At 49.9% G+C, this 27149-nt stretch overlaps 2 protein-coding genes across 8 annotated transcripts in view; one reads left to right on the top strand and one right to left on the bottom strand.

The window, feature by feature from the left end:
- The window catches only part of LOC130524653 (low-density lipoprotein receptor-related protein 1-like), a 56275-nt gene that overhangs the window by 4281 nt on the left and 24845 nt on the right, over positions 1-27149 (bottom strand). For 2 of the 7 annotated variants that reach the window (XM_057030962.1, XM_057030964.1), the window contains exons 12-83: positions 26966-27146; positions 25911-26133; positions 25625-25814; positions 25401-25526; positions 24753-24893; positions 24310-24435; positions 24113-24229; positions 23955-24035; positions 23698-23748; positions 22976-23143; positions 22361-22543; positions 22099-22290; positions 21765-22010; positions 21013-21210; positions 19954-20158; positions 19711-19875; positions 19400-19644; positions 19170-19301; positions 18252-18479; positions 17937-18111; positions 16575-16669; positions 16333-16482; positions 16109-16249; positions 15878-16003; positions 15648-15779; positions 15441-15575; positions 14854-14983; positions 14631-14757; positions 14393-14544; positions 14181-14305; positions 13711-14085; positions 10724-10913; positions 10432-10636; positions 10163-10355; positions 9942-10067; positions 9690-9818; positions 9497-9616; positions 9293-9406; positions 9040-9189; positions 8793-8915; positions 8584-8700; positions 8349-8477; positions 8152-8274; positions 7936-8076; positions 7671-7858; positions 7405-7588; positions 7237-7322; positions 7013-7132; positions 6756-6943; positions 6444-6649; positions 6175-6363; positions 5936-6084; positions 5764-5857; positions 5555-5671; positions 5345-5464; positions 5114-5236; positions 4324-4449; positions 4117-4233; positions 3421-3527; positions 3214-3346; positions 3011-3133; positions 2802-2924; positions 2585-2725; positions 2366-2503; positions 2156-2275; positions 1810-2075; positions 1533-1714; positions 1347-1453; positions 1159-1278; positions 897-1073; positions 682-822; positions 422-595 (exon numbers count right to left, since the gene is read on the bottom strand). In XM_057030962.1, coding sequence (XP_056886942.1) covers positions 422-595; positions 682-822; positions 897-1073; positions 1159-1278; positions 1347-1453; positions 1533-1714; positions 1810-2075; positions 2156-2275; positions 2366-2503; positions 2585-2725; positions 2802-2924; positions 3011-3133; positions 3214-3346; positions 3421-3527; positions 4117-4233; positions 4324-4449; positions 5114-5236; positions 5345-5464; positions 5555-5671; positions 5764-5857; positions 5936-6084; positions 6175-6363; positions 6444-6649; positions 6756-6943; positions 7013-7132; positions 7237-7322; positions 7405-7588; positions 7671-7858; positions 7936-8076; positions 8152-8274; positions 8349-8477; positions 8584-8700; positions 8793-8915; positions 9040-9189; positions 9293-9406; positions 9497-9616; positions 9690-9818; positions 9942-10067; positions 10163-10355; positions 10432-10636; positions 10724-10913; positions 13711-14085; positions 14181-14305; positions 14393-14544; positions 14631-14757; positions 14854-14983; positions 15441-15575; positions 15648-15779; positions 15878-16003; positions 16109-16249; positions 16333-16482; positions 16575-16669; positions 17937-18111; positions 18252-18479; positions 19170-19301; positions 19400-19644; positions 19711-19875; positions 19954-20158; positions 21013-21210; positions 21765-22010; positions 22099-22290; positions 22361-22543; positions 22976-23143; positions 23698-23748; positions 23955-24035; positions 24113-24229; positions 24310-24435; positions 24753-24893; positions 25401-25526; positions 25625-25814; positions 25911-26133; positions 26966-27146 — 10980 coding nt within the window. The remainder of the gene's footprint in view (positions 1-421; positions 596-681; positions 823-896; positions 1074-1158; positions 1279-1346; positions 1454-1532; positions 1715-1809; positions 2076-2155; positions 2276-2365; positions 2504-2584; positions 2726-2801; positions 2925-3010; positions 3134-3213; positions 3347-3420; positions 3528-4116; positions 4234-4323; positions 4450-5113; positions 5237-5344; positions 5465-5554; positions 5672-5763; positions 5858-5935; positions 6085-6174; positions 6364-6443; positions 6650-6755; positions 6944-7012; positions 7133-7236; positions 7323-7404; positions 7589-7670; positions 7859-7935; positions 8077-8151; positions 8275-8348; positions 8478-8583; positions 8701-8792; positions 8916-9039; positions 9190-9292; positions 9407-9496; positions 9617-9689; positions 9819-9941; positions 10068-10162; positions 10356-10431; positions 10637-10723; positions 10914-13710; positions 14086-14180; positions 14306-14392; positions 14545-14630; positions 14758-14853; positions 14984-15440; positions 15576-15647; positions 15780-15877; positions 16004-16108; positions 16250-16332; positions 16483-16574; positions 16670-17936; positions 18112-18251; positions 18480-19169; positions 19302-19399; positions 19645-19710; positions 19876-19953; positions 20159-21012; positions 21211-21764; positions 22011-22098; positions 22291-22360; positions 22544-22975; positions 23144-23697; positions 23749-23954; positions 24036-24112; positions 24230-24309; positions 24436-24752; positions 24894-25400; positions 25527-25624; positions 25815-25910; positions 26134-26965; positions 27147-27149) is intronic. The other 5 variants (XM_057030965.1, XM_057030969.1, XM_057030966.1 and 2 more) reach the window with 3 other exon arrangements.
- On the top strand, positions 12004-13671 carry LOC130524658 (somatostatin receptor type 5). The gene is made up of 2 exons (XM_057030974.1): positions 12004-12168; positions 12344-13671. The coding sequence occupies exon 2, from the start codon at positions 12383-12385 to the stop codon at positions 13412-13414; it is 1032 nt and encodes a 343-aa protein (XP_056886954.1). The 5' UTR covers positions 12004-12168; positions 12344-12382; the 3' UTR covers positions 13415-13671.

The raw sequence follows: 27149 nt of genomic DNA, 5'->3' as shown, positions 1-27149 counted from the left end.
TAGATAGATAGCTAGATAGATAGATAGATAGAGAGCTAGAGAGCTAGATAGAGAGCTAGAGAGCTAGATAGAGAGCTAGATAGCTAGATAGATAGATAGAGAGCTAGAGAGAGAGCTAGAGAGCTAGAGAGATAGATAGAGAGCTAGAGAGAGAGCTAGAGAGCTAGATAGATAGATAGATAGATAGATAGATAGAGAGCTAGATAGATAGATAGATAGATAGATAGATAGATAGATAGATAGATAGATAGCTAGATAGATAGATAGATCGATAGATAGACATAAACATAATGTGGGGGGACTCAGCAGGGGAGGGAATGCAGCTCATGCAAACACCAACACTGGAGAAAAATCCTTGAATGAACCTTCATTCCTTTAGCTGGTGCTAAGGCCTGTAAAATACCACGTGATGACCACCTACCTGTAGGGGAGGGCGTGCACGTGCCCCCGTTCTTGCAGTAGTCTCTGCACTGGTCAATCTCGCACCGTTCTCCCCCATAATTCGGCTGACAGCGACACTTCGCCTGCTTGTGGGCGTTCAGGAAACAGCTCCCGCCGTTCAGACACTGAACCAAGCAGGGGCCGCTGGGTGGCGCTGTACAGGATCACAGCAGTTTTTTTCCACAGTATGAGACAGAGCGGCGGCTCGCACGCCTGATACCAGAAGGCGTGTTTACTCACAGATGGGCGAGAGAGTGGGAGTCGGCGTCTCCACACAGGTGCCGTTGTTCAGCGTGTGTCCATTGGGACAGGTGCAGACTGGTCCACTGGGGCTGAGCAGACAGAGCCATTCGCATTTCTTCCTGTCACATGGATTATTCACTAAAATCACAGACAGAGAGGGGGTTATACATCGCCACGGGCCCCTCTATATCCAGCCTTTGGTGTCTACTCACTCTCAGGCTGCTTGTAGCGATGGTACAAAACTATATCGGTGGCATGATTCATCCCTGTGGTCAGGTTCTCAGTTGGGCCTTTCCCGAACTTGTTCACCCGGAACACGTAGTTGTTGATGTAGGTGACGCCGTAGACGTAGTCTTCAAACACATCGATGCTGAAGGGCTGATGGAGCTCTGGGGGTCATCAGAGAGGACACGTTACCGAGGGGAAGCTGAGGAACTGCTGGGCTGGAAGAAGGGCGGCGTTGAAACACTCAACTGTTCTTAAGGCTGCTCACAGCCACCACTGGGTCGCTGCCGTTCAGCCTCACGCTGCAAATCAGGGAGAGTTTGGCATCAGCCCAGTACAGACGCTCGTTGAAGTAGTCCACGGCCAGACCTGGAGAGAATTGGACAGCTACAGGAAAAGTTGGACAAACAGGCGGCCTATCCCAGGGTGTGTTTTACCAGTTGGCCACTGGATGTTTTCCTCCACTACAGTCTCTCTCATGGTTCCATCCATAGCGGCGGTTTCAATCTTGGGATGGTTTCCCCAGTCAGCCCAGTACATCCTCCTAATGAACAGGGCAGAAGATCATTGTTTTCATCACTGTTACCTCTATTTGGCTCCATGTTTTCTTCCGGCCCATTCACCCTCTCTGTGGGTCGACCACGATGGCGTGAGGCTCGTCGATCATGCCGGAGATGAGCGTCTTTCTGTGATGTGTTCCGCTGAGTTGGGCCACCTCGATGACGTCTCGACCGGAATCGGTCCAGTACAGGTTTCCTGCCACCCAGTCCACTGCGATCCCACGAGGCATCTTCAGATCAGGAATCTGAAAAAAATAATAAAAAAATAATCATCATCATTAGAGGACTCCTCAAAACTCCCCGGGCCTTCTTTGCCTGTGTCCCGTACGTGCACACTTACCTCCACGTTTGTGACCCTGGGGTCGGTCTGTCGTCGATTCCGATTGTTGTTGGGAGAGAGAGAGGCGGAGGGCAAATCGTAGGAGGAAATGCGCCCCGTGTGCCAGTTCGTCCAATAAATGCGGTTTGTCTTGACGTGGATGTCCATGGCGTCGATGCGCACGTTAGCATCGCCCTGGAAAATCTGCTCGTAACGCCAGTTCGGTATGGAAGGGTCCAGGCTGCGGATTTCATTGTCGTCGGCGATATACAGTAGCTGTCTCTGAGCTGTGGTGGCATAAAACAAACGTTAGGGTGGAGACAAACAAGCAAGCTGGGAAAGAAAACAGCAAATGCTAATAGCTCACCATCGGCCTTGCACGTGTCATTGATTTTGGTGAAGTATTTGTGGCAGCTGCACTTGTGGGATCCTTTGGTGTTGTTGCAGATGTGGGAACAAACTCCAAACTGCTTACACTCGTTCTTATCTGTGAGATGAAACAGCCCAAATCAGGCACATTAAACAAGTTGCCTTTACGTGACAACATGCGCCACAGCAAAGCTAGCAAAAATCGCACCTTCACATCTGTTCCGACCATTGGACTGGAAGCCGGTTCTGCAGGAGCAGAAGGAGTCGGTGCCGTTCACCACGCAGTGAGCCTCGTCGCCATCTCCACACACTGTCCTGTTGCTGCGGCAGTCGTTCAGCACCGTGTCTGCAGGCGCAGGAATGACAGGTATTCATTCAAACCGGAAAAAAAGGAGCGTGGCTGTTGCACCGCGGCGGCGCGACGCACCTTTCTTATTGCAGTTGATCTCATCAGAGCCGTAATCCCCGCAGTCGTTGAAGTAGTTGCAGCGGAAGATGGCGCTGATGCAGCGGCCGTTGGAGCACTGGAACTCGTCTTTTTGGCACGCTGGCGTGGAAGGCGGCACTTCTGGAGACAAGCACAGATGCGGTTCGTTTTGTTTTTCGATGCTAATGTGACTTTTATTGAGTTAGCAAACACGTACGGCAGTTTTGTTCATCGCTGTTGTCGCCACAGTTGTTGACGCCGTCGCATCTTCTCGAGAACGGCAGACACACGCGATCATTGAGGCAACGGAACTGCCTCGTAGGCGGACACTGGAATTTCACTAAGAGACGCACGAGAGGTTTTGTGCAAAGAACGACATATTTGAGCAAATGTACTGTCCACCCGCTGAAAGATAAAAATCCTCACCACACTCCTCTGGATTCTCATCTGAGTTGTCGCCGCAGTCGTCCTCACCATCACACTTCCAGCCCAGGGGCTTACAAAGAGTGTTGTTGCACTGGAACTCGTCCAGGGGGCAGTGTCTACCCACTGAAAGCAAAGGAAAAGTCACCTACTGCTACATGCGCCCGACATCTGAAGCATGTTTTGTGGTGGCGTTCCTCTCTTACCCCCACTGTCACATTTCTCCTCGTCGCTGCCGTCCAAACAGTCGGGGTCGGCGTCACAGTGCCATCGGAGCGGGATGCAGTGGCCGTTTTTGCACTGGTATTGGTCGCTGTCGCACTTCACATCGCAGCCGTTCTGCGCAAACACCGGGAAATGCGCGTTAGCGCCAAGGGCGACGGTTTGTCACTTGGTTAAAAGATGCGCGATACCTCGTCCGATCCGTCAGCACAATCGTGATCGCCGTCGCACTTCCAGCGGCCGGCGATACAACGCCCGTTGGCGCAAGCAAACTCGCTCTCCGAACACTGCCGAGGCACTGGGGACACAAGGGGGAGAGTTAAGGAGAGGGAATCAGGGGGAAGTGAGCGGGGAGAGGGGGGGGAAGCAGGGAGAGGAGTAAACATAGAGAAGAGAAAGCAGGGAGCAGAGCAGACTGCAAGTCCATGAATAAAAAAGGCTGATATGTCAGAGCACTGCATTCACTCAGAGGGCACAGAGGCGGGGAAGGAACAAAGTGGAAAAGCGGGAGGAGCTAGTGGGATCGAAAAGGGCAGGAAATAAACCTCATCGACACAAAACAGAAAGTGGGGACAGAGCGGAGCTGAGGTTGTGGATGACTGAGCTGAAAGTGTGAAAACACCTACCTCTGAGTCACATCAACAGGCCAGTGTGAAACGCAAAATAGACATGAGATGATGTGAGATGTGTTAATGGCCCCAGAACTACTCAGTGCAAAAGGAAACCAACGTCTCTCCCATGCATGTAGTCGAGTAAATACAACGTACAAACAGGCAGCAGGTGGTCGCGGGCTTACAGCACGAATCCAGGACATCTGAAATCTGTGTTGACACAGCGGCTGATGGAATATAATAAATGTCAACTGCGCAGAAAAACAGGGAACCTACCACACTTGTCTTCATCAGAGTTGTCGCCGCAGTCGTTGTCATAGTCACACTGCCAGCGGCCCGGAACGCACCGGTTGTTCTTGCAGCGAAACTGGTACGGCTCGCACGTTCGCTCGTCTGGGTGTCACACAGACACAGTAAACACAAGACCGCCGCCCCGGCCCGCCTCCTTTCCTCCCGCTCTGCCATCTTTGAGCCGTTTCTCACCGCACTCCTCTTTCGGTTCATCGGAGGCGTCTCCGCAGTCGTCTTCTCCGTCGCATTTCCAGCGCGCAGGGATGCAGCGGCCGGAGTCCTTGCAGCGGAACTCGTCCACGCCACACGTCATTTGGGCTGCGATAAAGGCGACGGATAAGGCTCAGTGGTGGTGGGAATGGGATCACTCACGTCGCTTTTACAACCTTATTGATTTCAAGAAGGGTACCGTATTGGCCCAAATATAAGACGGTGTTTTTTGCATTGAAATAAGACTGAAAAAGTGGGGGTCGTCTTACATTCGCGGTCTAGACATTATACCCATTCACAACGCTAGATGGCGCCAGATATATTTAAAGCGAATGCTGAACTTAACGTCCCAGGCCAAAGCGAACCCCTGTCACGAAGAAGAAAAATAAAAAATAGCGGTAAGAAAGAAAAGAGAAGAAAATAAGAGAAGAGATAACAGAAAATAGAGAAATGGGTCGAAGATATAATCATTTGTTTCAGATGTACTGTAATTATTTTCTGTATAAAAATTAAATTTGGTGTTCAAAAAGTCTTTTTTCAAACTTGAGTCTTGAAAAAGAGGGGGTCGTCTTATAATCAGGGTCGTCTTATATTCGGGCCAATACGGTAATATAATGCGGATAATAGCGATGGGAGCGAAGAGCACCATGATGCAGTGCTGATGGGGCTGACATCCGCACCCTTAAATCAACGCAGCTTTTATCGGAGCACCGTTCCGGAGAACAGGCTCTTCTTCTTGATATTTTGGCAACCAACACGAGGCGTGACTCACTGCAGTTGGCAGGCTCATCAGATCCGTCCACGCAGTCGTTGTCTCTGTCACACACCCACACCCGCGGGATGCAGCGCTTGGTGATGGCACACTGGAACTGGTTGGGGGCGCACGTCACTTCGGCTGCACCGGAAAGAGACGTTCTACTCAGTACGGAATGAGCGCTTTGAAAGGAGCTACACTATACGCCATGAAGACCATCTCAGGTGCTAGGGGGACGGTGAGACTCACGGCAGTCCTTCTCATCCTCGCCCTCGCCGCAATTGTCCTGGCCGTTGCAGCGGAAAATGCCGGGGATGCAGCGACTCGGGCTGGTACATTTAAACTGGCTCGGGAGGCACACATGGATGTCTGGTTATAAAAAAGGAGACAACAGAAGGATGGGGAAAATTAAAAGTGCACGCTGGAAGTGTGTCCATGTGTGCCGGCGCCTGCTTTTACCGCAATTGGCCTCATCGGAGTTGTCATGGCAGTCGTTGTCTCCATCGCAGATGTAGGCCGGGTTGGTGCAGATGCCTGTGCCACACTGGAACTGGCCGGGTCGACACTTGAAGTCCGCTGCAGCGGCAAAACAAAAGGTTCGGACACGGAAACAAGCGGGACAACGTCGTTACGGTATTTTTTTTCCAGGACTCCCCGTCGGCACTCACGGCAGTCGGCGGGTTCATCGGATCGGTCGCCACAGTCGTCCTCGGTGTCACACTTCCACCAAAAGGGAATGCACTTGTCATTCTTACACACGAACTGGAACGTAAAAGAATACATGTGATATTCAACATCTTGTCAGGAACGGTTGGGAAAAAACAAAGGAATCCAGCTCACCTGACTCGCAGTGCAGTTAGACAGGCACTGTTTGCCGTCGGCGGCTAGGTAGAAGTTAGTGGGGCAGGCACACGTGTATCCGCCGCCGGGGGAGATCAGGCACAGGTTACTGCAGCCTCCATTGTTGATTTGACATGGATGGTTTTCCACTGAACAACACATACACACCAGGAAAGATGAAGACAGGTTGATAAAGAGGACTCACATGTGGTCATGCATGAGGCGGGACGCGGTTTCACCTCCAGGCTGGCGGTACGGATGGTAAATGTGGATGTCCATCGGCCGGTGCAAGGTGCTGATTAGCACGGTCTTGTTCGTTCCTAATGTTTTATGAGCTCTGTTGATGGACTTTGTCTCCCAGTCTGTCCAGTAGATGTACTCCTCAAACAGGGACATTGCAAAGATGTGGGGGATGTCCTGCACCAGGACTAGAGGGACACGAACACAAAGACAACGGTCAGGAACAACATCGGGGTGAGAAGTTACAATTCAAATGTGTGTGTGTTACTTGTGTGTCTGCTGGTTCCATCCAGGCTGGCGAATGCGATATAGTCCTCTCGTGCGTCTGCCCAGTAGATCCGATCGTTAACAAAGTCCAGCGTCAGGCCATTAGGCCAGGTGATCTTATCCTCTACAATAACACTCCTGTTGGTGCCGTCCATCCCGATCCTCCCTATGTGAGGGTTGTCGCCCCAGTCGGACCAGTACAAGTACCTGCCAAGGAATTCAAATGTCCCGATTCACGTCATGTGTTCAGTCTTTTAAAGGAATCTGATTAGGTCCAAATTGCATTTTGTATCACATATGGAATCAGGCTCACCCGTAGCGCACGTCCACCGCCACAGCACGTGGCTCCCTCAAGCCGCTGTTCACCAGCACCGTCCGGTATGCTCCATTTAGCTTCGACACCTCTATGGTGTCTCGTCCCTTATCGCACCAGTACAGGTTCCCGCCCACCCAGTCCACCGCCAGGCCGTCGGGGTTGCTTAGGGATGTGCGATGCAGCACCTAAAAAATGAATCAGCCTTGAGCTGATGTTTTTACGCCCTCCTGGCAAAGAAATAAAAACCCACTTACCTGAACGTCGCTCCCGTTAATGTACATCCGGCGGATCATGCTGCCCTGGGTGGTTACATCTGTCCAATAAATCATCTGCTGGCGATAGTCGAAGTCCAAAGCCACCGCATTGTTCAAGCCCTGTCAGAGAACATGAAGCTAAATCACTCTGAGCCCACAGGCAAATCCAATGTGGGGTATTCAAGCGCTAAAATGGGGGGGGGGAACGCATGTGCAAGTCTCACCTGTTTGAGCAGGGTGTAGTTGGAGCCGTCTAAATTGAGCTTGCGCAGATAGTAGCGGTTGGCAAAGATTAAGAAGGGCTCCTCGTCTGCCGGGAGGGAAGACGGCATCTGAGCAGGATTTGGCCTGGAACATTTCCTAAATGTCACTCATCTCCTCGGCTTACTCACCAGAGGTGGATTTGCATACGGTGGGGTTTTCGGGGCTGAGCCGGTAACCCTCCACGCACAGACAGTGGAAGCTGCCGTGCGTGTTGATGCAGCGCTGCGTGCACGGATAGGTGGTGGTGCATTCGTCTATGTCGACGCACGTCTTTCCGTCGTCTTTCAGGCGGAAGCCGGGGTGGCATCGGCACTGCGAGAAGGCAGAGCAGGTGGATTTCCACGTTGCCTGTTGCTAACAAGCTCCAATGGGAAATGTCCTGTGGTTTATTTACCTTGAAGCCTATTTTGAGGTCCTCGCAGAGCTGGGAGCAGCCGCTCATTTTGCTGTTCAGGCATTCGTTAATGAAACAGTTCAGCTCATCAGAGCCGTCGCCGCAGTCGTCCTTTCGATCACAGAGCAACGTCTCGTTCACGCAGTTGCCGTTGCTGCAGACGTACGCGGTGTCGTTGCATTTCTTCTCTGAGGGACAACGGATGACATCACGGTCAGATTTAAGGTCAAATCTTTCTTTCCTGGAGCAGCTGTGTGGATCTAACCTGGCCCGCTGCAGCGGGGGTTCTTGGGGGCTTCGTCAGACTGGTCGTGGCAGTCAAAGTCTCCATCGCACTCCCAGGAACTCTGGATGAGGCAGCGTCCGTTGGCGCAGCGGAACTCTTTGGGTCCGCATGTCGGGTATTCTGCAGCGGGGCGAGAGACCCAGCAGTGAAGAAGGGGAGCGGAGGAAAAGGAAGAGGAAGCAGAGCTTCGCTCACCGCACTCCTGAGACTCGTCGGAGCCGTCGCTGCAGTCGTTGTCGTGGTCACACATGAAGTGCTTGGGGATGCACTGTCGGTTCTGGCACATGAACTCGTTGCTGCTGCACGTGTCGTTGAACACTGAGGGAAGCAAATGCATTTCATGACGCCGTGGAGCCGCTGTTAAAGACGACTCAATGGAAGTGGGATCTTACTGCAGCCCGCTTTAACGCTCTCGTCAGCGCCGTCAGGACAGTCTTTGTCTCCGTCACACTTCCAGTGCTGAGGGATACACATGTGTGATCCAGGACAGTGGAAGGCTTCTGGGCTGCAGGTTTTGGTCTCTGTGAGAGAAAATTTAGCAGTCCGAATATTAATGTTTTCCACCTTTATTTCCCTTTAAATCGCCATTTGTTTCTGCTCCTCCTCAGAACGTTGTTAGCCACTCACTGCACTTGCTGTCCTCATCACTACTGTCGCCGCAGTCGTCGGCTCCGTCACAGACCCAGCTTTTGGGGATGCAGCGGTGGTTGGTGCACTCAAACTGAGTAGCTGAGCAGAACTTATCTGCAATTGGACAGAACAGGTGAGGAACTGACAACCCGTTCCTCAAAAGTGAATGAGGCAGAGCTTCTTGGTGCCTGAGCGTGCGTCCTCACCACAGTGGGCCTCGTCTGCGCCGTTTTCACAATCGTTCTCCTTGTCACAGGTCCAGCTCATGGGTATGCAGCGTCCACTCGGACAAGCGAAGAAGGGGGTTGGACACTTTGGTTTGTCGCTTCCTGAGAGTCCGAAAGGACCAGTAATTAAATCAGCACGTTGCTATTGCTTTATCCAAACTGGTAGACAAAATTTTTTAATTCCTGAGCTGTAAGAAAACACAAATTTCTAAAAGATCTGAATTACCAGGGCAGTTTCTCTCATCTGAGAGGTCTCCGCAGTCATTAGCTCCATCGCACAGCCAGGAAGAGGCATAGCAGAGCGTGGTGAACTCACACTTCTGAAATGTCACTCCCTTCACTCCCAGATGGAAGTAACTGGAGCAGTCCGTGGCAGCTTAACAAAGAGAGCAACACTCTTAATAACACAGCCTGGGAGAACATGTTGGCTTGTTTTTTTCCTCCTAGAGACAGACGCTCATTTTGATTGAATAACTTACTGCAGTTCATCTCATCACTGGCATCCTCACAGTCCACTTTCTGGTCACACTTGCTGGAGTTGGAGATGCAGCTTCCGCCTCTGCACTGGAACTGATCTGCCGTGCACAGCGTGGCTAACAATGCAGCAGGAGATGGAGTTAATTATCTGAAAATGTCACGCCTGCCCAAAGCAAGGGCTTCATCTATCAGAGCGCTGGACTCACTGTTGCAGAACGTCTCGTCGGAGTTGTCGCCGCAGTCGTCCCGGCCATCGCACCAGGAGCCGTGGCCCACACAGCGCCCGTTCACGCACCGTTTGTAGCCCTTTTTGCACACGCGGTTGGCTGGGACAGGAAACGGGGCACGATAAAGTGACGAGAACACAACTGTAAGGATTTCGGGGAGCGAAACACTTACCGCAGTAGGACTGCTTCTCATCCGACTTGTCCTTGCAGTGAGCCATGCCATCACAAGACAGGGTGTAGTTGATACAGTCGCCATTGCCACACTCGAACTCATCAATGATGTTGCAGGTGGTGTTGAGTGCTGCGCAAGAAAGGCAAAAGAATGCATTTAGGAGAGCTGCTGTCTGATCCAGTTGCATTTGAACAGCAAAGTCTGCTTAAATTACATTTTAAAACAAAAAAATAAAAAAAAAGGTTGTGCAACCTGAGCAGGTGTTGTCCTCCAAAAGCTTCCGGTCACCCCGGCAACTGCAGTTGACCCTTCCCTCAGAGGTCAGCAAGCACAGGTCCTGACACCCTCCGTTATTAATGCGGCACAGAGAGAACTCACCTTTGAAGAAAAGAGGAAGTTTGGAAAGATTTACCACACTTTTATCCGTGCTTCTGATAACACGCACTATTTATGCCCCCCTCACAAAAACCTACAGCTGTTGGTGTCGTTGGCCACGGCGACAATGCCCATTGGCTGCTGAGGTATGTCTGCGCGCAGCACCTTCATGTCGCCTCCTGTGTACTTGTTGGCCCGAAGCACAGCCCTCCTCACCCAGTCGGTCCAGAAGATGTAGTCGCCGTACACGGCTAAGCCAAACGGATGCACCGGCTCGTTCTTCAGCACCACCTGCAGGAGGCCCAAACTCATATGAACTCATGATAAAACTCCAAACTTGTGTACAATGCGCGGTTATTTGACTTACGTAGCGCCGAGTGCCGTCGTATTCGCAGCGCTCTATCTTATCTAGAGTGGCATCAGAGAAGTAAAGCTTCTCAGCACGGTGATCTATGGCCAGCCCGTTGGGGGTCCGGATATCGCTGCCGATGATCACGATGACATTGGAGCCAGTCAGTGTGGCACGCATGATGCTGGGAGACTGCTCATTCCAGTTGGTCCAAAACATGAGGCTGCGGGCAGAGTGAGAGGGAACAACTCAGTTTCAGTGTTTAGAACACATTCAGGAGCAAGACCAGAAGTAGCGCGTTCGTTCTGACCTCTGACACTCGTCCAGAACGAAGGCTCTGGGGTGATCATCTCCCGACATGGTCACTACGGTGTGCCTCTCCACGGCACCCCATCGGTTCTGATCCACTGTGTGGCGGGAGATGGTTGAGGTGGTGTAGCTGGTCCAGTACAGCATATCCCATCCTCTGTGGTACGCTAAACCCTCCACCGAGCCGACATCTGAGAAGGAGGAGTAAAGTAATTAAAGAGGAAAAGAGACAGATGGCCATCGACCTCCACGGAAGGGCCCGAGGAAAAGTACGTCATTCCCAAAGAGATGTTAAAAGATCAGGTGTGTGGTGTCTGGCCGCAGCTCAGTATTGACCCAGTCAGGGTTCTGACCGTGCAAACCCGGTGTTAAAGCAAGAACACAATAGGATTTGTGGATTCTGTCCAACAAATAGCAGACTGTAAAGGCCAGCACCTAATGAACATGCAGCATCTGTAAAATACCAGGACGGCAATATGGAAGGGACACAAAACCCCGGCTAGTTAAACACACACACACACACACACACACACACCACTGGCACCAGCTGCACTGAGGTTACAGCATCTGTTATGAAGCTGCATGTGATTTCAGTCCCTGTTATCTGCAGCCAGTGAATCAGTGCAGCTCACCGCCAGTGCTGCAACCTCAGCATCTCCAGGGCAACGGCGTGCATACACATCAAGCCTCAAAGAGGATTGTCAGTGAAGTTAAGCAACCAGAGAGCAAAGGTATGAGTCGCCGCGAAAGAGCGCCACCAGATGTTCACGCCCCCTTAATTCCTCATTCTTTTGCGCCGTTAATGCTGCTGTCTGTTCTTAGCTCTGTTTATCTTTTTGACAGGGGCCTATCTGGGTCTCTGGACATCTTCACTTGTTGTTTACTTGAACGCAGATGAGCTGAAATTATAGCTCTTCAGTTCAGATGGGTTGACAATGATGGGTTTTTATTGCAATTATCTCCAGTGGCTGCGATAGCAGTTCGGACCGGCTGTCAATAATTACCCTGATTCCTAAAGACAAACAGTATTTTACTCTGTTTCCCTGTGTTTATACAACTTATCTGCATGTATACTGTATATGTATGTGAACAGACAAATAGAAGATGAACAGATCCTTTCAGAAAATGTTCCAAAACGCAGGACCCTGGGAAAAAGTCATGCCTGGCCTTCATTAGTCCCTCCCACAGACGGTGGTGCGGCCCATTGCTGCCTGTTGCATGACAATCAGTCCAGAGTTCACCTGACGTTTCTCTGTGTCATTTAGCTCCAGTTATTCTCCAGGATATCCCCAGTGCTGCTCTGGAGCGCTGTACTCCGATGGCGGGGGGGCTGATTTCGGATTGCTGCCAGCGGTACTGACCGCACTGACGTGCGGCGCGAAACACTCCGAAGCAACTGGGATTCACACGGTCAGTGAAGGCATCAGAAGCAACCGGCCTGTAGAGGTGAGTCGAATGAAACGACTGGAAAACCTTGATTTACATCTAACGTGTTCCAGTTCTGCATTAATTTGTTGGCTGTTATTTTGAAGCGTACAGTTAATGACTGGATGTGTGTTATCAGTAGTTTTACGATGTCAGGCACCTTTAACCCAACTAAAAGTCAGCTGTGTTTTCACAGGGAGTATGAGAGGGAGCGTTCCTCGTGACTGACGACAGCATGATGCTGAGGAACTCAACAAATCCCGATGATCTTCCGGGGAACAACAGTGACACTGGGCTGGGCAATGTGGAGAGGGTCCTGGTACCAATATTAGATGTACTTATTCTCACTTTAGGAGTGTGGGGGCACACCATGGTGATGGTGATCCTGTGTAGAAGGCGGAGAAGAGGCTCAAGACCGACGGGACAGGTGCCGCAACACTCCTTGACGGGCACAGGAACCGATGTCCTCATCCTGGCTCTGAGCGCCGCAGATCTGCTTCTGCTCTCCGTACTTCCCTTCCACACCGTCGCGATCGCCCTGCAAAACTGGCCCTTCGGGGACGTCGTGTGTCGCCTGGTTGGCTTCCTGGGATCCGCCTGCGCCTCGGCCAGCTCCTTCACACTCGCCACACTCGCCGTGTCTCGCTATCTGACGGTGGTGCGGCCCGCAACGGCCTTCACCCGTCTCTCCCCTCGCCGAGTGTCTGCTGTTGCCGCGGCGCTCTGGATCCCCGCCTGCTGTCTGGCAGCTCCACAATTAGCTTTCCGCTTTGTTGGGACGCCACAACGAACCCGCGATGGCCATGCTTGCTTTTCTTTCTTATCTCACAGAGACCAGCTGATCTACGGACTGTTCCACTTCCTGGTGGCCTTCTTGTTCCCATTGGTCACCATTGCGGTGGCATACATCAGAATCTACATGTTCCTGTGGGGGAGTCGGCGTGCCGGCCGAATGCCCCAAGTGGAGCGTTACCAGAGCAAAGTGACTCACACCTCAGCGATGCTGGTGCTGGCTTTCACCCTATGCTGGCTGCCATCTTATGGCATGACTTTAGCCTTGGTGGCAGATAAAACCTCAGGGGCCACGGGTTCCTCACCACGCTACGGCGCCTTCACTGTATTTGCACGCCTCATGGCAACCTCCTCTACAGTGATGAATCCTATTCTCTACGTACTGATGTCTCAAAAGTTCAGACAGGACTTCATTAGGGTGTTCAAGAAGGAAAGGAAAAATGGCAGCGCGGAGGTGGCTATGGCAGCTACCTAACAGTATAATCACCTGAAACGCTGAGCAAAGGTTCGCAAGAATTACCATAAAACAATTAAAGTTGAATTTTTGTCAGTTTAACTTGAATAAAAGATTGACAGAGCAGTAAAGAAAAGCCTTCGAGTCATCTCAATGCGGCTTAAAAGCAGCACTTTAAGTGTTATAAAGGTGTTACAGTGCATTTCGTGAGCCCGTCTGTTACTCAGTGTATCAGAAGACCCTAAGATATATGAATAAACATAGTAATCACTGCACAATATTGTCATATTATGATTAAAATTCATACAGATACTCACTCTCTACAACAGTCTTGCGGTCAGACCCGTCGTCACTGATCTGCTGGATGTTGCCAAAGTGAATGTCGCTGAAGAAGATGCGGTTCGCCCCCTTCCCTCCACCTCCCCTGTAATCAAAAGTGAGCGCGATGACGTTCTTCATGTGCTCGGGGTCCTCGAACGGTTTTATGGGCGCGTTCAGGTTGTTCTCGTCCGACAGGTGGACGCTCTTCAGTATGGTGCGCTCCGAGTAGAGAAGGTAGCCGTCGTAGTCACGGCAACCGCACCCGTCTTCGGCCAGCATGCCATGGGCGCAGGCGCATGTCCGCTGTCCGTTGCCGCGGAAAAGGCAGAGCTGCTCGCACCCGCCGTTGTTGACTTTGCATACATTTGTTCCTTCAAATAGAAATGAAATGTTTGTGATTAAAAACCTTTTTTTTTCCACATTCACACTCATCAGCAGACACTTTAAGGATAAAAAGTAAACCTACCCTGCTGCCTGGCCCTGTTAAACACCTTAATGTCCTTTAGCTGGACTCCAATACCAGTCCTCAGAGACACAGAGTCCGTGGCGTTGTCCTTGCTCCCTCTTTTTATGGATCCATTAGCATGTGTCCTGTTTTAAATCAGAGTCAAGGGCATTAATGTATTCGAATGGCGAGCCAGGCCGACAAATTCTCCCCCAGTGAAACCTGTATCTGACCTGTCGCTCCAGTAGATGTAGCTCTCAAAAACTGACACGGAGAACATGTCCATGTTGTTGTTGGCCAGCACCACCTCTCTGTTCTCGCCCGTCTCCAGGTTGATGCGCTCGATCTTGTCTGTCCTGGCATCGCACCAGTACAGCAGATTGTCCTGCGCAGACAGGAAACGGTTGGTGTGAAGCAGTCTGCATCATTAATGAGGGTAAGAATGCAAAAAAAAAGGCCAGGTTGTTGCACCTCATAGTCGATGGAGATGCCATTTGGCCAGCTGATGCTGACGTTGACCAGAATGGCCCGCTCGGAGCCATCCAGGCGGGAACGCTCAATACGGGGGTACTGGCCCCACTCAGTCCAGAACAGGTATCTAGACACATTAAGGCAGACCTCGATGATTAAGTGATGGCAGGAGCAGCGGCAGAAGAAGGCAGTTGGCAAACACAGCCGTGACAGCTCCTCTCACCCTCTCTCAGGATGGACGGTTATGGCGCGAGGCTTGTCCAGTCCCTGGGAGATGACCACGTAGCGGAAAGAGCCATTTAATCTCGCCACCTCTATCACGTCGAAGCCTTGATCAGTCCAGTAGATGTTTCCTGCAGAGTGGAGAAGGAGATCATGATGTTGACAGAATCTGTCAGGATAAACACAATTATCATGTCTAAAATCCCTGTTTTTAATAAATAATCACCCATCGAGCAAAAAAATGCTTTTATGTATCCCTCAGTTTAAATTATTATTTTAATATATATACATTTTGGACATTACTCCATAATTTTACTGGTAACTATCACAGTGACGACAAATGATTATTTTTGTCATGATTTTCAAATGATTTTAAGTATTAATGGTGACATTCTGGGGCATTATTTTCTTGCTTTTGGGTCCCTGATGTGAAAAAGATTAAGGTTCACCGCTATCCAATACCAACAGTGTGGTCTCTATAATGACAGTGTCCATAACACTCAGAGGGGATGTCCAGCATGGGATTGTGTCTGATTGCTGCTTCTTTGCTTGACTCGCTGTAATTTTCCCGTCTGAGCCGCCACTCACCTGCTATCCAGTCCACCGCAATTCCCTCCACCCTGCCAATGCCATTAGTGACCACGTCCTCCCGCCACGTCTGATCTCTCTTAGCCCTGCTAATGGTGCTCAGGCCCATGTCCACCCAGTAGATGGTGTCATTTTCTGTGAAAATTGATGAATTGTGTTGTTATATTTGCTACATCAAACGTCTAATATGTCTGAACAAACACTTGCCAGCGTGGAAATCTATGCCCACAGCCAAGGATGTGCCCGACACCGGCACCAGAGCGTCGGATTTGTCTGATGGGTCCAAAGGAATACCACGAATGCCTTCATGCACAGAGTACAGCAGGAACGAGCCGACACCTGCAGCAGACGCACAGAAGCCACCGTTTCAAATGGAAGCTTTTCTTTTGTCTGTCAACCATTCTTCGCTCCGCAATCGGAAGAAACGGCTTCCGTACCCTCACAAGACTGCTGCCCCGTGCGCAGACTGTATCCTGCTGTGCACATGCAGGCCCGTGTGGTGGGGGAGGTGGGGAGGCACAGCTGGGAACAGTCTCCATTGTTGTTACTGCAGAGATTGGAACCTGGGAGAACACAAACATAGCCAAAATAAAATCCAAGATGAGTTGCAGAGACGTGGATAGATGCATAAACAGGCTACAGGAGACCACCAAAAAAGGCTGTGGCACCTTTCTGCACAGTTTCATTGTAGATTTTCATGTGCATCATAGGGGAAGTGCTGTTCCGCAGGACTTTCCAGTTGCCGCCATCCTTCTTGTCACAGGTTCCGATCTGGTCGGTTCCTTGGTCAGCCCACCACAATTTGTTCCCTAAAAGAAGCAAAATAAAATGTCCAACATGGACACAAACTCGAGATAAATCTACGATCCAATGATATGTTCGGGACACCCACCCATGATAGCTAGAGCTGTTGCCTTGGTCAGCTTTCCTTTCGCCCCCTCCAGCACTTCCAAACCAGACCCGTTGAGTTTACAGCGGTTGATGGTGCTGTTTCCTGAGCTGATCCAGTACAGCTCCTCTGTGTCAAAGTCAATGGACAGACCTAAAAAAAACACAGGGATCATTCCTAGATGTAACGCATTGTCCTACCACTAGGGGGTGCTGCAACACACAAAAGTCCGGTTTCCCACTCACCAACGGGGCCTTTCTGGTTGGTGAACAGGATGCTGCGATTGCTCCCGTCTGTGTTGGCCATGTTAATGGTGTCCCCATCGGTCCAGTACAGTTTCCTGAAGCAGGGAGAGGTGAGTGTTTCAGCAAAGAAGTGGTTAAGGTGCAAAAATGGGTAAAACTAAACACTAATATTTTTTTGTTCAGATCACTTGAATTCGGCAGGAGATCTGCATCAAGGTCGGGGTTTATAAAAGCTTTTCAATCAGTGTGAAAACATGTGACTTAATTCCCTTTGGAGGCTGAGTGGTTTCAGCAGCAGTTTTTTGTTTAGTTTAAACATTAAATGAGCAATTATAAATCAAACAAAAACAAATCAATTCCACCAATTCCCACTTTGCCTCACTAACGCACGCAAGGGAGACTCTTTTTTACTTCACGTGTCAGTTCATTGCTCCAGAAATCTTTGCTGAACACCCGCCGAACGTAAGGACAATATGAGTGTGTCTCTGTTTAGACTGCCTGCAGTCTATATTTAAAGTGTATCTATCCTCTGCCTCATCACCCATTTCCTGCTAAATCCCACCACATCCACCACACCCTTCATTTGTTTGTTAACATGCCTTTAAATAAAGTTTCAAGCTGCATTTAGACACCCACATTCTTAAGCTTTTGCGCTTGAATACTCCAGTTTGACTCTGTGCCTCCCTAAAGCTCTTGTTCCCACCCACTCCATCACGTATCACGGGCAGAGTGTTTGTGTGTCAGCGGAGACAGCTTCGGCACATGCATCTAACATCTGTTTCTCATTTAATCCCCCGTGCCAGCAACGCTCAGATCGGAAACATTCCTCCGCTTAAGCAGGCTAAGTGAGAAGAGTACGCAAAAAGCAGAAGAAGGGGGGAAAAATCATGAGAAGGCAGTGACATTCCTCGCAAAAATCTTTCCTTTATCCACCTCAAAACATTTATTCCACCAGTTTGAAAGTCAATATATAAATACAGATGGTCTGTCTCTACTCTGCCAGTTAGGAGAAGCTGTTTTGAACTTTCCAGAGGACAGAGAGGAGAGGAAGAATATGGTCCTTTTCTCAAACAAGCCAGAAATGAGATGTAGGTTGTTAAACACAGGAACAAAATGTGACAGTATGTGACAGAGGCGGGAGCTGTAAATATTTCATAGATCTGAGATCTGAGAAACAGAAAATGGAACAAAATGGAGGAGGGCGGTGGCAGACCGAGAAATGTAGCAGGGAGAAAAATTTGGAAGGACATCCTGAGCAGAGGAACAGTTGGAGGTCAGCGAGGCTTCGGTGACAGCCAGATCCTGTTCAGATTTGTGCGTGTGTGTGTTTGCGTGTCGGTACAACGTGTGTGGGCAACCAACCCTAGCATTGGATGCAGCACCAGACAGTGTGGTTTGTCCAGGCCCTGGATGACAGCATTTTTGAAGGAGCCATCAAGTCTGGCGACGTTAATTTGTTTCTTATTGGCATCATAACTGGTCCAGAACAGGTTTCTGGATACCCAATCCACAGCCAGGCCGTGGGCATTGGGCAGATCTGAGGCCAAATAAACAAGACATTATGCATCTATTTTCACTATTTAAAAATCACATAACCATAACATTTACATAAAAAAGGCAACTAACATAACTATGAAGCCTGTATGCATTTTATTTAACATAGCAAATTCTTCATACCAGCTGATACGACAGTCTCCACTCCGGTGCCATTGATGAACGCTCTCTTGATGGTCTGCGTTCGGACGTCAGACCAGTAGATCCGGTGTTCCAGCGCATCATAGTCCACCACGGTCACATTGTCGATGTCAGGCACAGTGAAGGAAATGATGTAATTGTAGTAGGGGTTGTCGATGTCCACTCCCCTGATTTCAATCTGGCGCGCGTACAGCAGGAACTGACGAGACTCTGGAGGACAGGAAAAACGACATGAATTCTCCGCTAATTCCCCTGGAAAGAAGCTAAACGCGGCTAAACTGGAATGCACGAGTGCGCATTATCGCCAGAGATGCTCAGTTCCTGCTACTTCAACAAGATTAAACCAATTGTATGTTTGGCTCTAACAATCCTGTCTGGTTGGCTGGCTGCAAATTCAATCAGCGCAGATGTGTCCCAGCTCCAACAGCCGCATCACAATTAGACTGAGGGTAACTTCAAAGACGGACAGGAGGAGAGGGAGCGAGGGGGGGGACACTAATGACAGCTCTGGGGTTTATCAGTCAGGCCAGAGCGGCTGCTGGACGGCGAGCACGGCGGCCGAAGCTTGGATCCAACAGGACGTGGGCTCTCGTTCCATTACCCCTGAAGAAAAAAGCACACGCTCCTCTGAATGCTAAACTCTCTGAGTAAACAGCTCCGCTCTGACGTTTCATGGGCTGCTGCTAAGCTGTCGGAGCGAAAAGCATCTCCGGGCGAAAAAAAGTCACAATTGTTTAATCCCCGCTCTCACACGCACATACACACGCCCGTACAAATATAATAGATGACTCGGCAAGGCCAGGGATTACACCGCGGCATTAAGCAACAACAAGTGAAGGAGAAACTGTTTACTGGCTTGCACCCACGGTTCCTCCCTCGGCCACGTGTGTTCGTGCCTACCGTAGCAAGTGCGTCTGTCGGGCCCCAGCTTCATGAGGTGTGGGCAGGCACACGAAAAGCTCTTATTGTAGTTAATGAGACATAGATGGGAGCAGGGCTCTTTGCCGTCCTTAGCAGCGCACGGGTTAGGAGCTAGAAGGGCGAGGGTGGAAAGACAAATCCAAATATGTCATCGTGTAAAGTCGTGTGACGGCTTTAGCCGTCGTTATCCACCAGTTCCTGAGGCTCACCCTGCGGCTGTCTGGATGGGTGGTAAACCTGGAGGTCGAAGGGCTGCGTGTTGGTTCTCTGCACCACAGTGACGTTGCTGCCCGTCCACTTGTTTGCCTTGGCCAGAGTGTTGGTCCTCCAGTCCGTCCAGTAAACCTCTCCGCCGTACATGGTGACGGCGAAAGGGTGCGACAGATACTCGTGTCCCCTCAGAACCTCAATCAGCCCAGAGCCGTCGTACTTGGCGGAATATATGGCATCGGACCTGTGTGTGGAATCACACGGACGATGAGTCCCTGAATGCATCACGTGGGCTCTTTTGCATCTTTACCTGGCATCAATCCAGAGGATGCGACGCTCTAGATAATCCACGGTGAGTCCGTTGGGCCAGCCGCCGTTGCCAGTTTCCTTATGAATGGTTTTCCTGCCTTCTCCACTCATGGACGCCGCCTCAATTCTGGGCATACTGGCATCCCAGTCGGTCCAAAAGAGGATCCTGCACCCAAACACACATGCACATTTCCAGTGACGCCACCACAGCGGACAAATAATTGATGTGCTATGTGCAGCTCACCCATCCCGCGGATCCAGGGCAATCGCTCGGGGGTGTTCCACCTCTCCGGCCAACAGGGTGGTGCGCATGGTGCCGTCCAGCTTGGCCACCTCGATTTGATCCAGATTACTTTCCACCCAGTAAATGTTTCCTGCTATCCAGTCTACTGCCAAACCCTCGGGGGTGGCCAGGCCGTACTGGATGACCACGTCAAAACTGGTTAAAGCTATAGGAAAACATTAGAAACAGTCCTTTTACTCTCCAGCCTTTGTCGATCTGAAAAAGCTCAGGAGAAAAGAACCGCTAAGCATGAAAAATCCAATATTTCTTTTTCTCCCATCTTTGTTTAGAAATGCTCGAGCAATCGGATGTAAAAAAAAAAAAAAAATCATCACATTCCCGAGGCTCTTCGCTCGCTGAATGAATGAATTCAATGTTTTCCGATGCGCAGACAAAGGCTTTGAAGGCTGCTAATGGCAACGCTTCTGGTCTGTGCTACATCCCGAGGCGTCGAACTGCTCCCCGATTCACGCCGATACGATCGGGATGTTGCGACGCTAATGTCACATTAAGTGCAATTTTATTAATCAAACGTTGAGACTACATCGGGGGTGCCGTGATTAACAATGACAAATAGACTCAGCGGGGACAGCTTTTTGAAAAGTCGCTGCTCTTTTTCGCAAAGACAAGAAAACACATAACAATTCTGTTCTTTTTCCACTAGGTCCCTTATAAATAGAAAGGTTTAAATAGATCTAGTTAGTGCATAAATGCATGCAGATGATTTATGTAGGAGTTGATTTGTTTTACAGCTGCACAGATGGGGAATTGTATGTTCTGCTCACTAAATGTAATAATAAAAAAAGATTTTTATGAAGTTTAGTACAATTTAAGGACGTTTTAATAAAATATTATGGTTTATTTGAGAATTATCTTCTCTGCTTCGCCTCTAGCTTCTCTCTAGTAGCCAAACCCTCCTCTGTTTTTCCTAAGAACCGTGGATCCTGTTGCCATGGTGAAATATAGATTTATGTAAAGCTTCAAAAAGGATGTAAAAAAGAAAACAAACTGAACGCTCACCGCCGTTCTCAGACAGTTTCCCACGATAGATCTTATCCTCCACCACATCCGTCCAATAGAGGGCGCTCTGGTTGAGATGGAAGTCCAGGGCAATGGTGTTTCTCAATCCTGGTACCAACACGCTGAACTCTCCTTTGTTTAGATCGATGCGGCGGATCTCGTGGCGGTTAGAGAAGATGATAAAGGGCTTGAAAGGATCTGTAGAATGAGACGTACTAGTGAGGCGGGGGGGGAATTAGAGGCTATAAACCATCTGCATTCAGAAGTGGACCTAATCCTAGGTAAATAAATCAGGAGTTATCTGCACCAAACAGGCATCATAGCCCCCAGACCTCAGAGACCACCAAGGTCGTAAATTATATTCCTCTCTGCCACTATTTTTCTGTGCTAATTTCACATGACTGAACACTTTTTCCCTTCACATTTCTCTCGCCTCTCTCCTGACTTTAATGAAAAGCTTCTGGCTTTATCGTTTAATCTTTTAGCTTCTTCCTGTTCAAAAAATAGTCACGTGTAGCAACGAAGCGCAGGCTTCCCTGTGAACCTTTCCCCGCCATTATTAGAAGCTATTTAATATCAATCTCCTTCCTCTGCACTGCTGCTCCACAATAGTATCACATTATTGCAGCGTGCGTCTCCACCCACTGCGCAGTTTCCTGTGCAGACACCTCAGATTCCACAATCTCAAACCACGACGCAGTCCAGAGACGCCGCGTCTCCCACTTAGAACCCCCTTGTCTCCGCTCTCTTACCCGTGCTCTTGCAGTTCTCCATGTCGGGCTCCAGCTCCCAGCCCTCGTAGCAAGAACATTTCACGCTGAACTTGTCCTGTTCACAGCGCTGGCTGCACTTTAGGTGTTTGGCACAGAAGCTCTGGATCTGACAGGTTTTGTTGTTGGACCCCAGCTCCATGCCTAGCGGGCAGGAACAGATCACTCCCTCGCCAGGGGCCACAGTGCAGTTATGGCTACAGTCGCCATTGTCCAGGGAGCACAGGTCTGTTGAAGACAGAAAAAAAACCAGAAGATGGATGCCGCGGAGTGCCATTAAAGCCTCCATTTAGGGCATTAGCAGGTCGCGTTGTACCGCAGAGTTTCTCATCGGAGCCATCTGGGCAGTCATCGGCGCCGTTGCAAAGTTTCTCCGGAGGCAGGCAGATGGTGGAGTCATTGGCGCACACATGGTGGGACAGTTTGCAGGCATCGCAGTTGTCCTCATCGGAATTGTCCTCGCAATCGCTGTCTCCGTCACACACCCAGGCCTTACTGATGCACCGTGCTGTGGACAGAGGACGCGGTTAGCCCTGAGAGCAGCGCTTCGCCGGCCGTTTCACCTTGAGCCGCCTCACCAGAGTCCCTGCAGCCAAACTTGACGGCCGGGTCGCACATGTGCGTCACGCCCTCGCAGTTCTTCTCGTCGCTCAGGTCCATGCAGTCCGTGTCCCCGTCGCAGCGCCAGCGCAAGGGGATGCAAAGGCTGTCCATCCGGCACTGGAACTCATCAGTGTGGCACCCTCCCGGGGGGCGAGTGGCTGCAGGTGGGGGGAGACGTAAGACGCCGTGTTTTGCTGCTTTTTCATGGTTTGAGTCCAAAAAAAAGCAACTTTGGATGGTTTTTGTCTCTTCCCACCGTCACTCTTACATAACAGGCTGATATAACTAACGTTTATGAAAGAACTTTTATTATCCGCACTGCACAACTTATGACTAAAGGAAATTATCGGTGGTTCCAATGAGACCCATCCTCGGAATCTATTACACATACTGACCAAACTGTAATGAGTTTATGGAAATAAATGACAAAACAATGAAAAGATGTGACCATCCCCCCATGGTAATAAAAGCCAGCTGCCACAGCTGTGCTCTGTAATTCTGTTAAACAACTCCTGGGAGCTCAAACGTGGCGTCTTTTGGTTTATATTCTTGTTTCGGAGCCCTCCCGAGAGCCACCTTAGGGCACTGACCCTGGTTGGTGCAGTTTGCGTGGGTCTCATCGCTGTAGTCCCCGCAGTCGTTGTCTCCGTCGCAGGTCCAGTAATCCGGGATGCAGCGACCGCTGTTACATTTGAACTGAGCGCTGGAGCAGGAGTGACTGCAGCCCGCTTCGTCACTGTTGTCGCCGCAGTCATTGTCTGAAAAACAAACACAGTCAAAGAACACCCACTTTCTTCCAGCATGAGGCTCCAGTGACTCATTGCAATGAAATAAAAAGCATGTCTGCAAATGAAAACATTTCGACTGTTTTTCATGTTCTACAGTTAATGCAGTCAGAGTGGAAACTATGGAATACAAATGGAAACAAATATGAAAGGAGAGAGAATAAATGTTGACAGAAACTGCATAGATCAGACCATGCACCATGAGGGAATGTACCAAGTGCTGATACATTGAGCTCGGCAGCGAATGCAAATGAGGCTAATTTGAAACAGCAGCAGCGCTATTTTACATCAATCCTACCAAATTGAAATGAGCTCGCTTTGACGAGCTTGCTAACATCGCTTGACTTTTTAATGAACATGGATGTCTGGGAAATCCATTTACAATTTAGCAATCGCCGATACCGGCCGCAGATTGGGCCCATTTTTCCTCTGTAAGCGACCCCGACTGTTCCTGAGCTGGCGTTGCATAAAGAGAGACCTAAGCTAGCGTCATGGCTGTTACGGCGCATGTTGATCTATGCACTAACCGGTCGGGTTCGGACAATTCAACTCATCAGAGCCGTCGCCACAATCCTTTTCTGAAAGACAGAACCAACGGAAGATAGCAGAGTGGGCAAACAGCACAACACAGGAAAACAAAACAAAAACAACAACACAGTGCAACAGGACACAAAAAAAGCACAAAACACAACAAATAAAGGACTGGAGGCCAATGGAGAAGGTGGCCAAAACATGCAAATCACACAAAGAGAGGATGGACGTAACGTTCTGAGCGGACGCTCACCGTTGTCACAGCGCCAGTTTATGTTGATGCAGCGGCCATTGTTGCAGGTAAACTGAGTGAGGGGGAAACACGTGGGGTACGCTGGGGACAGAGTTCAGACAGGTTGGTGCCTAAAACTTTACTGGCCAAATATGTACAAATAGGTTAAGTGGACCAACCACAAGAGGCGGGTTCGTCTGACCGATCGCCACAGTCATCGTCCAGGTCGCACGTCCAGGAAATCGGGATGCAGCGCCCGCTAGCGCAGGAGTACTGGTTAGGGGGGCAGGTACGAGCTGAAAAAGCAACAGAGTGAAAGACTCGCCGACAGCAAGCCGAGATTTTGACTTCAGCCAAATGGAATTTGTCCCTCTACCAGAGCAGGTGGTGTTGGACTCGTCTTCATCGTTCCCACAGTCGTTGTCGCCGTCGCACAGCCAACGCAGCGGAATGCAGCGGTTGTTCTTGCACTTAAATCTGTCCGTGGGGCAGGTGTGCTGGTCTGGAGAGACCGCCGGATGGAATAACACACGAGGCGTAAATGAGAGAAAGAGAAAGCAGACATTTTCCTTTATTTTGTGACCCTTTTCAGTGGGGTTTTTGGCAGGGCTTTTATTTTGTCTGGTAACACGTCTGCACTGCAACCACAGATGAACCGTCCAGCCCGGCCAGCAGGCAGAAAGGTTTTCCACATCCAGTCATTGCTACATTCCCTCTCTCACACATTATGTGCTCACATGCACCCAAAATTAGAATGGACATAAAAACAAACCCACTCAGTGTGCGTGTGTGTGTGTGTGTGTGTGCACTTTAACTCACGACACAGCTCAGGAGCCTCGTCGCTGTTGTCTAGACAGTCATTATCTCCATCACACTTCCATCGCTCCTGGATACAACGACTGTTCTTGCAGGCAAACTCCCCAGCTTGGCACTGAGGGGGGGGTATGTAAGATGGGTTGGCTGTGGAAGGAGATGCGGCAGAAATTATGGAGAGAAAAAAAAAAGGTGAGTGAAAAAGTTGTAATCAAGGCCATGAAGGTCCACGTCTAGTCAAACAGATGTAGACCTTAAATAAAGCCTGTGTTAGGGAGAAAAGAGCCCTAACAAATACAGATATTCTGCAGTCCGTGGACTTCTGGCAGTTTCCACAGGGTCTGATCTCCATAGCAACCTGCCACAAAGACCACAATGAACTGCGCGAAGAGTTCAAAACATCAGCTAACTTGAGCTAAAGCAAACAGCACAATGTCAGAGCGGGCCCTGCAGCAGCAAAACATTCCAGCCCAGCATTCCCCGACATTAAAACATGGATAGAGGACGTAAAAGGTGCAACGTTTGTGAAGGTGTCATGGTCAAAAGTCCACCAAAAACCTCGTTTGGAGCTTCTCTTTGTGTTCTCATGTGTTCCAGAACACTGAAAGCACACCTTTTATGGCGTCACCAGCTCGCGGAGCACCGAGCACGCACCTTTGCAGCTGGTGTTGTCAGCCGGGTCCAGGATTTGGTCGTCCGCACATCCACACTGCCTGCCCCCCGGCGTGGCGAGGCAAAGGCTGCTGCACCCGCCATTGTTGACGCGACACGCGTTGGAGCCTGCGGACAGATGAGCAGCACCGGTTTGTTGTCAAGGATCGAACCGACAGGGACGGACAAACAAACAAACAGAGTGTCTGGTGTGTGTTTTTAGGTACCTTGCTGCTGCTGAGCGTCATACATGCGGATTTCAAAGATGGGCGGCCTCTCGCTTCTCAGCAACGTGACGGCGCCCGTGGTGGAGTCCAGCTTGTAAATGCTGCCACTGCGATACTCATTCCAGAACAAGAAGTGTTTATAATGGCAGAGGCCGAAGGCGTGATTCAGCTCCTGGCCCTCGTACACAGTCTGGGGCAGCGCAAATAATAAAAGCACATTTGAAAAGAATTAAAAACCCTCAAACAAGCATCAGAAAAGCCACAATGGCGGTTAGCGTGTGCTGACCTTGCGTTCAGAGCTGTTGAGGTAGACCATCTCAATGCGGTCGTAGTAGGCGTCCACCCAGTAGAGGATGCCCTGCGAGATGTCCAAGCTCAGGCCGTTGGGCCACAGAACCGTTTTGCTGCTGAGGAACATGTTCCTGTTGGAGCCGTCCATCCAAGCCCGCTCGATTCTGCCCCGCTTGCTCTCTTTCGGGTCCTCCTCCCAGTCTGTCCAGTACATCCAGCTATGAAAACCATAAGAAACCATCAAGAGTGTTCATCGTTAGCGAGCGTTTTCGGCCACTAACTTTCCCAGATCTTGTTCTATTAGTCCATATTTGAAGAGGAACTAATAAAGGAACATTATAGGAATTATAGGAATACTACCATCATCTGTTACTTTAAGCACTGTCAGACTGAAAGCCTTCATGCGGGATGACTTTTTAAAAATTGTTCTTGCATTTTTAACGCCAATATACTGCATCTGCAACCCGTCACGCTAACTTCAGAGAGACATGAAAAAGCAGCGAGGAGAAGGCCAATCATGATCCATCTCCAGCTGCTTCACATATGTGATGAAGCTCATTAAAAAGGAATTATTTGAGAGCCTAACTCATAATTTAAACGCACAAGGTGCTCCATCAAGTCTGATATCAGTCCTGATTGGGGGGGCAGCACGGTCCTTTGGTCGGTTGCTCTGTAGCGATCTCGTGCCCCAGCAGGTACCAGAAACTTTGCAGCAACAAAGCTCTAAATGTTCTTCTTTTTTTTTGCTTTAACGATTTAAAAACATTCTTTTTTGTCTTGAATTCAGCACTTTCTGTCGCAGCAGTGCTGACCTTTGACCTTCCGCGGTGTCTCCAAAAACATTTCATGCGGGAAAGCGTGAGGCATCACAGAAAATAAAAACAAGAACAAGAACCTCCTCTGAAGTGGTGAGTACAAAGAAACCTAACAGCACAGCTGGTGCTGAGAGGCCAGCAGATGAGTCACCAGTGAGGGATCATCCATCATGGCGTCAAGTGCCCGACCACACAAACGAAAACTCTCAAATCCACCTTTTCATCCATTTCTTACCCATTTAGAGGGTCCACCACGATGGCTCGGGGGTGAGTCATTTTGCCCTCGATCAGAGTTTTGCGTGTCTGTGAAGCCTTTTCCAGACGAGCCACGCTGATGGTTTTCTTGGGTCCGTCGTCTGTCCAGTACAGGTTGTCGGCCATCCAGTCCACGGCGATTCCCTCCACAACGTGGATCCCTG

This window comes from Takifugu flavidus, chromosome 4 (assembly GCF_003711565.1).
Source record: "Takifugu flavidus isolate HTHZ2018 chromosome 4, ASM371156v2, whole genome shotgun sequence".
Taxonomy (NCBI): Eukaryota; Metazoa; Chordata; class Actinopteri; order Tetraodontiformes; family Tetraodontidae; genus Takifugu; species Takifugu flavidus.
The sequence above is the reverse complement of the archived record's forward strand: the minus strand, read 5'-3'. Positions and strand labels throughout refer to the sequence as shown.